Here is a 10591-nt window from a genome sequence, read left to right as displayed (position 1 = left end):
GGTATTTGTGTGTTATTGTTTCGTGTCTAGTCGGTATCGGCATTGCTGTATTCCATATTACGTGTATGGTGTTTTTCCCTCCAGGTTCGGAGGTTTTGTTTTTGTGCTTTACATTCAGTAAAGTGAGTCTGCTAGTATCTCTGTGTCCTGCGCTTGACTTCACTCGCCGCATACACATCGCTCCTTGACACCGATTCCCTTAAACTGTTGTTGTTTATGCAATGCTTGTACTTTTTGATACAGCTGTTTTAACTTATGTGCTGTAACAGACTGTTCTTTTTGTGACAGTGGCTTCATGCCCATACATTTACATTTTAGTCATTTAGTAGACACTCTTATCCAGAGCGACTTAAAGTTAGTGAGTGCATACATTATTATTTTATTTATTATTATTTTTTCATACTGGCCCCCCGTGGGAAACAAACCCACAACCCTGGCGTTGCAAACGCCATGCTCTACCAACTGAGCTACATCCCTGCCGGCCATTCCCTCCCCTACCCTGGACGACGCTGGGCCAATTGTGCGCCGCCCCATGGGTCTCCCGGTCGCGGCCGGCTACGACAGAGCCTGGGCACCTGCCCCCTCAGATTTGTCCTGTTAAAAAAAATGTCAATGTTAAATTAATTACTAAACATACTTTTTTTGCCCACGTCTTATCATAATTATTTATTTAAAAAAAGATCTGTCAGCGGTAGTTTGCAGAGGGAGGGGGCACACTGACTGGACCAGGCAAAGAAATAGACAAAACATACTAGAGTCTATGTAAAAGAGGAAGTAACTGCACAGCATTGCCATCCTCAGACTGTGTTTGTCGCTTAGTGCGTGTACCCTCATGGTCTAACAGTGTCTCTAATCTCTGGATGAGTCACCAGTCATGGTGTTCACACCACAGCGCTGTGTTAGTGACCGCATGACGTCACAGACGCGACTCGCTGCTCCTCTACTGACGGTGTGGGTCAAGTCGCTCTGCCTGGGTGGTTGGCTCTCTCTGTGAGGGTTATGTGATTTATTTATTTGGATCTCCGTTAGCAGCTATTCTTCCTGGGGTCCACACGAAAACACAAAACATGACAATTAACAAAACACAGATACACTGATAGACAAGGACAGTCACACAAATTAAAAATACAACTATATACAAACAATACAACTAACAAAAAATACAACAACAAAATGATCTGTGTGTTAGAGTGTCTGTACAGTCCCTGCCATTCCATGAGATATTGTTTGATCCGTTTTAAATGTTTAACATTTTAGTAGACGCTCTTATCCAGAGTGACTTACAGTTAGTGAGTACATACATTATTCTTTTTTTCATACTGGCCCCCCGTGGGAATCGAACCCACAACCCTGGTGTTGCAAACGCCATGCTCTACCAACTGAGCTACATCCCTACCGGCCATTTCCTCCCCTACCCTGGGCCAATTGTGCGCCGACCCATGGGTCTCCCGGTCACGGCCAGCTACGACAGAGCCTGGATTCGAACCAGGATCTCTAGTGGCACAGCTAGCACTGCAATGCAGTGCCTTAGACCACTGCGCCACTCGGGAGAGCCACATTACAGTTTTCTAACTGTAATTTTACTGTACGCTTGAGTCATTTGTGATCATGGCTCTATATAATACTGTGTGTTGCTGTGAATAAGTTCTGGACTTAGGGACTGTGAAGAGAACCCTGATTGCATGTCTTGTGGGGTATGTATGAGTGTCTGAGCTGAATGTTATTTGATTATTCAGAGCATCTGGAATTTTCATTACAGTAATACTTCTCATAAAAACCAGAAGAAAAGCAGTTAATCTCTCGTCAACCCTCAACCAGGAAAGACTGGCATGCATGTTGTTGATTTTAGTTCTGTATTTGCAGTTAAATGTGCTACACCTAGAATTTCTAAGAATGTTTTCCCCTTCTCCCCTAACTTTGTCAATATGACTTGACCATGATTATTGACCATCCAATTTTATACCTAGGAGTTCCTCAACTAGCTTCCCCAACTTGTTCAATGGTCATACCCTTTATACACAACTCCAGTTGAGGTTTAGGTCTTAGAGCATGTTTTGATCCAAATACAATGTTTTTAGTGAGAGGGGTCCACATAGATGTTTAGATGAGACTCATCTCTCTGTGGTGTCCCAGCATCCTGTGCGTCAGAGACACAGGAAGAACAAGATAGGCCACAGGGTCACACCTGGTATCTGCTGGGGCCTGATGGGAACTCACAGTGAGATGATAAAAATACTGAAGACAAAAATAAATACAACGCTTTAGATAGAATTGATCAAAACAAATGGGGGTTGGGGTTATCAGTTTTGTTTGGACATGAGGGGGAAGTTTGAGGGTAAAAACGGCTTACGTGCCATAGTTGTTGTTCTGTTGGACATGTAGCATTTATTATTTACCAGTACATGAGGGACACAGCAGGCACAGTGTGTTTCTTGGAGAGGACGCTGTTTGTTTTCAGACACCAAGACGTTAGCGGGGAGATTTCTTGTAAACCTGTCTGTGAGCTACAGGAAAGATTAAGCGACAAGTGTGATTTTATGAGCGAGTGCATCTGCACCATCTCCCACTCACACAATACACAGACGGAAAGACAGCGTTTTTATTTAGAAAGATGATGAACAGCTGTCTCATTCCAGACTTTTATTTGTGCCAGTTTCCTCAGAAGATATGTGAAGATTAAAATAAATATTATTAGAAAAGCTCTTGTTCAGACTGGCTTATCAGCCTCAGACAGGCGTTTCCTTCCTCGCTCTGCCGTCCCCTGTACTGGCTGATGATGTCACTGAAGGGCCACACTGACAAACAGAAAATATAGACAGAAATGTGTATTATTTTACCATGTCATATCCTCCTGACACCCGCCCCAAAAAACTTTGGGATTCTTTTTTTTCCTTTTATTTACAAAACATGCTTCTTGGGGTGAGAAAAAAACATTTTACAAATATATATTTTTAAATATATTGTTTTTTATATATTTTATTGTATTTATTTAAGTGCAAAATTGTCCTCTGTAGTGGTCATTAGGATGTAAATATGAAAAAATGTACATTACAGTCAATGGGTACAGTAGGTGAGAAACAGTTCTAGCATCCGGCTGTCCACTACAGAGGACATTTCTTGATAAGCTCTTATTTAGCTCTTATTTAATGTAGGAAAAATATATTACAGAGTCCTGACAACTCACTTAAGTATTCCTGAGATATTCACTTACTATAAACAATTTGAATATCAAACTTACAAAATTATAATTAATAATTACACACACTTCTTTAAAAATTCCTTAAAATGTGCTAATTTTGACGGTAGCCATTTTTTAAAGAACCAGGAAGATAAGGTTGTCAAGGTCACAGCCCCACACATGTGATATCATTGAAAATACCATAATGTCCTCTCAAAGGGACAACAGGACTTAATACAGTGGCTTCTATAGCCTCAGAGATATGGACCCAGAACTGATGTCCACTAGAGAGGACAAAAATGAATTGCTGAGTCTCAGGAGGATAAACCTCACTGTATATGATTCCGTAACAGGAAGTTTACTAGAGTGGTACCCTCTATTTGACTAAATAGCCTAAGTGACTTGATCAGTAAACCAATAGAGTAGTTCTCTTAACCCATAAAAAAAAAAAATCTGATCTATATTCAAAAAGAGTGGGGGTTCAATTCAGTGCGATAGTCCTATTCCTTTAGCAGGTGTAAAGTTCCCATCAATAAAACGTATCTGAGAGGTTGACGGAACTCCAGGCAAAGGAATATCTACAGTGCAATCGGAAAGTATTCAGACCCCTCCACTTTTTCCAAATTTTGTTACGTTACAGCCTTATTCTAAAATTGATTAAATTGTTTTTTTCCCTCATCAATCTACACACAATACCCCATAATGACAAACCAAAAACAGGTTTTTAGAAAGGTTTGCAAATGTATTAAAAATAAAAAACGGAAATATCACATTTACATGAGTATTCAGACCATTTACTCAGGTCTTTTTTGAAGCACCTTTGGCAGTGATTACAGCCTCAAGTCTTCTTGGGTATGACGCTACAAGCTTGGCACACCTGTATTTGGGGAGATTCTTCCATTCTTCTCTGCAGATCCTCTCAGATCCTCTCAATCTCTGTCAGCTCCCACTCCCACCTTACTAGCTCTGACTTTGCTGATAGCTACTTTATTGAGGAAAAATGTACTTACTATGACTGTGATAATGTGGTTGGCCCACCTAGCTACAGTATCTTAAGATGAATGCACTAACTGTAAGTCGCTCTGTATAAGAGAGTCTGCTAAATTACTAAAATGTAAATGTAAAATGTGAATTTTGAGACAGTAGTTCTTCAGCAGCACAAATTTATGCTGGCAGCACCAACTTGAAAACATTCCTTCAAAATAAGAGTGCCCATAGAAAAGCTTTAGGAATGTATCTCTTTGAAGCGCTCTACTGCAATGAAAGTATGTTAGGGATGCAATGTTTTCAAAATACCTCTTTTGTTTTGAAGGTTTAAACCAGAAGTGTTAGTTTTCTTTTACAGCCTTTTGTTCCGCCTTCCTCTATGGTTTAACTCACTGAGAAAAACTTGACGAACAAGTACAGACAGACTTCTTCGACAGAGATGTGACCTAGCTAGAGTTTATTATTTCATAGGACTATTCAGATAAACTGTGGCAATGGGGAAACTGTTGTTCTTTTTACTTGTTTCATCTCTTTTGCTGGATGTGACCTTTCAATCCAAAGGTAAAGACAACTCCTTATTATTGATGACCTTTTATCAATAAGTGATAATTATTGAAAGACTTCTAAACTGAAATTATTAATAATTACCATTTAGTGATGGTTTCTAATAATAACATTTTTTGTTCCCTTTTATTTTGCCAACTGTGAGATTTATCCAGTTTGATCTATAAGAAGCTTTTTTTTGTAGACTATAATAATGTTTAACACAAAAAAATATATATGAAAATATGTTTTTTGCAATAACTTACCTATATTTATACAGTAGATATGTGAATCACTGAACTAAAGCCTTATGTATGTTTTGACTAATCTGCAGGGCACAGATAGACTGCTCTATCTCTCCTGATTTAGTCACTGGTCCTGTGTTCCTGCATGTTACAGTGAAAACCACACATTTGACTAACACCTGAGTCATTTCCTTGTCAGCAGCTCTACTCATTACCATAGATAAGAAACTAAGTCATGCCATGTCAAAAACCTTACTTTACCTAATGTACTGTATGCTTTAGTATATTGGAAAACCAAATGCATATTGCTATTTTTCCTGTATATTTCTCTCTTTCAATTCTTAACTATCACTTCTCATGTTTTACAGTGAGCTCCAAAAATATTGGGCCATTTTTGGTTGTTTTGGTTCTCCATTATTTTGTGCCCAAAGAAATTAATGGTAAATAATGTATTGTGTCATTTTGGAGTCACTTTATTGTAAATAAGAATAGAATATGTTTATTTATAGAACACTTATACATTAATGTGGATACTACCATGATTACGGTTAGTCCTGAATGAAACATGAATAATGATGAGTGAGAAAGTTACAGACGCACAAATATCATTCCCCCACAAAAATGCTAACCTCCCCTGTTATTGTAATGGTGAGAGGTTAGCATGTCTTGGAGGTATGATATTTGTACATCTGTAACTTTCTCACTCATTATTATTCACGATTCATTAATCATGGTAGCATATAGAAACATATTCTATCTTATTTACAATAAAAGTGTCTCCAAAATTACACTATACATTATTTACCATTAATTTCTATTGGGCACAAAATAATCTGAAACACAACCAAAACAAACAGCAAATGCATCCAACAAGTTTATAGAGTCACAAGCTTGATGTAATCACTGCTTGCTAGGAATATGGGACCATATACTAAACTTTTGACTACTTTAATACACATAAGTATTTCTACCAGCATGTCACATGCGCAACCAAAGGAAAAAAAACTCTAGACCACCTTTATTCCACACACAGAGACGCATACAAAGCTCTCCCTCGCCCTCCATTTGGAAAATCTGACCATAATTCTATCGTCCTGATTCCTGATTACAAGCAAAAACTAAAGCAGGAAGTCCCAGTGACTCGCTCAATACTGAAGTGGTCAGATGACGCAGATGCTACGCTACAGGACTGTTTTGCTAGCACAGACTGGAATATGTTCCGGGATTCATTCAATGGCATTGAGGAGTATACCACCTCAGTCACCGGCTTCATCAATAAGTGCATCGACGTCGTCGTCCTCACTGTGACTGTGCGTACATATCTCAACCAGAAGCCATGGATAACAGGCAACATCCGCACCGAGCTAAAGGCTAGAGCTTCCGCTTTCAAGCAGCGGGACACTAATCCGGACGCTTATAAGAAATCCCGCTATGCCCTCAGACGAACCATCAAACAGGCAAAGCGTCAATACAGGACTAAGATTTAATCCTACTACACCGGCTCTGAAGCTCGTCGGATGTGGCAGGGCTTGCAAACTATTACGGACAACAAAGGAAAACCCAGCCGCGAGGTGCCCAGTGACGCGAGCCTACCAGACGGGCTAAATGCTTTTTATGCTCGCTTTGAGGCAAGCAACACTGAAGCATGCATGAGAGCACCAGCTGTTCCGGACTACTGTTTGATCACGCTATCCGTAGCCGATGTGAGCAAGACCTTTAAACAGGTAAACATTCACAAAGCCGTGGGGCCAGATGGATTACCAGGACATGTACTCAGAGCATGCATGGACCAACTGATAAGGGTCTTCACTGACATTGTCAACCTCTCCCTGACTGAGTCTGTAATACCTACATGTTTCAAGCAGACCACCATAGTCCCTATGCCCAAGAAACGAAGGTAACCTGCCTAAATGACTACCGCCCCGTGGCAGTCACGTCGGTAGCCATGAAGTTCTTTGAAAGGCTAGTCATGGCTCACATCAACACCATCATCCCGGAAACCCTAGACCCACTCCAATTCGCATACCGCCCCAACAGATCCACAGATGACACAAACTCAATCACACTCCACACAGCCCTTTCCCTTCTGGACAAAAGGAACACCTATGTGAGAATGCTGTTCATTGACTACAGCTCAGCGTTCAACACCTAGTGCCCACAAAGCTCATCACTAACCTACGGACCCTGGGACTAAACACCTCCCTCTGCAACTGGATCCTGGACTTCCTGACGGGCCGCCCCCAGGTGGTAAGGGTAGGCAACAACACATCTGCCACGCTGATCCTCAACACGGGGGCCTCTCAGGGGTGCGTGCTTAGTCCCCTCCTGTACTCCCTGTTCACCCACGACTGTGTGGCCAAGCACGACTCCAACACCATCATTAAGTTTGCTGACGACACAACGGTGGTAGGCCTGATCACCGACAACGATGCGACAGCCTATAGGCAGGAGGTCAGAGACCTGGCAGTGTGGTGCCAGGACAACAACCTCTCCCTCAATGTGAGCAAGACAAAGGAGATGATCGTGGACTACAGGAAAAGGAGGGCCGAAACACGGCCCCATTCACACCGACGGAGCTGTAGTGGAGCGGGTCGAGAGTTTCAAGTTCCTTGGTGTCCACAGCACCAACAAACTATCATGGTCCAAACACACCAAGAAAGTTGTGAAGAGGGCACGACAATGCATTTTCCCCCTCAGGAGACTGAAAAGATTTGCCATGGGTACCCAGATCCTCAAAAAGTTATACAGCTGCACCATCGATAGCATCCTGACCGGTTGTATCACCGCCTGGTATGTCAAATGCTCGGCATCTGACCATAAGGCGCTACAGAGGGTAATGCGTACAGCCTAGTACATCACTGGGGCCAAGCTTCCTGCCATCCAGGACCTATATACTAGGCGGTGTCAGAGGAAGGCCCAAAAGAATTGTCAAAGACTCCAGTCACCCAAGTCATAGACTGTTCTCTCTGCTACCGCACGGCAAGGCTCCTTAGCAGGCTCCTTAACAGCTTCTACCCCCAAGCCATAAGACTGCTGAACAATTAATCAAAATGCCACCCAGACTATTTACATTGACTAAACGGTTCACCCGATATGGATGAAAATACCCTCAAATTAAAGCTGATAGTCTGCACTTTAACCTCATAGTCACTGTATCATTTCAAATCCAAAGTGCTGGAGCACATAGCTAAAACAACAACAAATGTGTCACTGTCCCAATACTTTTGGAGCTCACTGTATATTCCTATGTAAATGAACATTGCTAACCAAATGAATGAAAAACAAAAACAACAGCTGTTTTGAATAGCCTTCAGTGTAGATTCAGTGTGAGTTATGCTACCAAACCCTAATGTCTCCCTCCCTTCATGTCCTCCCCCAGGAAAAAAAGCCAGGAAATCCAAGAGGAACATCACTGAAGTGGTAAATCCCAGAACATTTAGAGGAGAAATCCTCCATTTAAAGTATGTCTCTCTCCCTAATGCCACCCAACAGACACAACAAGCACCCCATTCTTCTCCTCCCCTCAGCCCCTCTGCCCCTACCCCTCCGGCGCTGCGGTTGCTAAGTAATGACACAGCTGCATATCTTGCCGGCCCGCTGAGCACCCGGGTCATCCCCGGCGTTTACATGCTGGCTGTTGTCGTGGGGATCCCGGCCAACGTTGCCATCTTGTCTGCTGTGGCCACTAAAGTCAGGACGGTGTCGTCAACCATCCTCTACTGCAGCCTGGCCGTCTCCGACCTCTTCCTCCTCCTCTCCCTCATCTTCAAGGCCCACTACCATCTCCACGGCAACCACTGGGTGTTCGGTGAGACTGCCTGCCGCATTGTCACGGCCTGTTTTTACGGCAACCTCTACTGCTCGGCCCACACGCTAGCCTGCATTAGTGTCAAGCGCTACCTGGCTGTGGTGCACCCCTTCCTCTACAAGAGCCTTCCCAAGAGGGCGTGCACCGCCTGGGCCAGCCTGGCGGTGTGGGGGGTGTTTGGGGCTGCCGTCGTACCTAAGCTCCTGGTCCGTCAGAGCTACCGCCTCCCCCAGCTAGGCCTCACTACCTGCCATGATGTACTCCCACTGGACTACAGCTCCCATGCTCCTCTGCTCTACTACAATCTGGGCCTGACCTTCCTGGGTCTATTGGTCCCCCTGGTAGTCACGGCTGTGTGTTACGCACGGATCGTACAAGAACTCAAACGCTCGCACCACGACTGGACACTGTACCTCAAGGCCAGCTCACTGGTGTTTGTGATCTTCGTGGCATGTTTCGGCCCCGCCGCGACCCTACACTTCCTGCATTATGTATGCTTGTTGGAGGGCGGAGAGGAGAGCTTCTATGGCTACTTCAAGGTAGCAGTGTGTCTGTGCTGCCTGCATGCCTGCCTGGACCCATTCCTCTTCCTCCTCATGTCTAAATCAACTGGATCCAGACTCTACTTCATGACCCTCAAGGGGAAGATGCTGAACATCTCCACCTGAATCTTTATCTGGATTAGAATCTGGATTAAAAGTGGCCCAGATGATCAGAATAATCCAAGAAAGTCCCTGAGCATTCCCAACTGAATTTGACATCATCTGGATTAGAACTTGGATCACAACATCAGGCCTTAATTTGGGTCAGAGATCACAATCTAGAGCTAAACCATGAATATACAGTACATGTATGTGACTGACTATCAGAGCATCCTATCAATAACTGATAATCCTATCCACTTATTCTGAATAAAGATTTGGATTATAAACAGGCCACAAACAGGATCAGGGTTTCAGTGTAAATGGGACAACATCTGGTTTAGGATCTAGTTCCATATGTGAAATCTGTTTGGATTTGTATGTGACTCATGCCCCGACAAATTGAGGCTGTTCTGAGGGGTATTGGGGATTTATTATTCTCCTAAATTGATGGGATGACTAACTTAGAAAGAATGCATTCTTGACTGGGCTAATGTAGGTTGTGACACCTGGCAAGGCTGTGATTGATGTGAAGAGCTGTTTTAGGGGGTAAAATGAGATAAGGATTGTGTCTTCAAATGCTAGACTATACTGGTTCTTTGTGATCTGTTAGCCTTCCTTGGACGTAGGAATGATGTCTAAGGGAGCTGGCTCTTCTCACTATGATAGGTTGTTATGATAATCTTGTGCCTGGCTGAAGTGTGCAACAAATGGCGCCGAGGAGATGAGACCAACCCCTGAACCAACGGATTGGCTGAGTAGAGTTTAAACCACACTCAGTTCTTTACTCTGATTGGCCAGCAGAGAAGTGGGAAATTCCCTCTGTCAGAGTATTTGGGTATTGTTTCTGAAACAATGTGTTAGTTGTCTGGGGTGTCCTGCGAGACATCTCAGAGAGCCCGTATATACGAAACATCATATTTACCATTGAAGGTTTTTGCATTAATTAAAATAACTAGTATATCTTAGAAGTCGTGTTGACCTCTTTTGTTCCTGATACCAGATTTGAATTGACGCGACTTTGACAATTGGTGACCCCGACGCGGTCTGGTAGAAGGGACTTTGCTGGCTAATGTCCGGCACATTTGGTCAACTCTTTCATCGAACCGTATGTTTCACAAACTGCCCGGGCTTCTAAAAGGTAAGCAGATACCTATTGTTAAATAACCAAAGATCTGCACATTGGCTT

The 10591-nt window shown here is 43.1% G+C and overlaps 1 protein-coding gene across 1 annotated transcript; it reads left to right on the top strand.

The window, feature by feature from the left end:
* The first annotated feature begins 4556 nt into the window (after positions 1-4556).
* LOC311127134 (proteinase-activated receptor 3-like) lies at positions 4557-10369 on the top strand. The gene is made up of 2 exons (XM_084158898.1): positions 4557-4726; positions 8333-10369. Exons 1-2 carry the CDS (start codon positions 4660-4662, stop codon positions 9427-9429), a joined length of 1164 nt encoding a protein of 387 aa, XP_084015024.1. The 5' UTR covers positions 4557-4659; the 3' UTR covers positions 9430-10369.
* The last annotated feature ends 222 nt before the right edge of the window (positions 10370-10591 follow it).

Source organism: Coregonus lavaretus (assembly GCF_964263955.1).
Source record: "Coregonus lavaretus genome assembly, chromosome: 4".
Taxonomy (NCBI): domain Eukaryota; kingdom Metazoa; phylum Chordata; class Actinopteri; order Salmoniformes; family Salmonidae; genus Coregonus; species Coregonus lavaretus.
The sequence above is the reverse complement of the archived record's forward strand: the minus strand, read 5'-3'. Positions and strand labels throughout refer to the sequence as shown.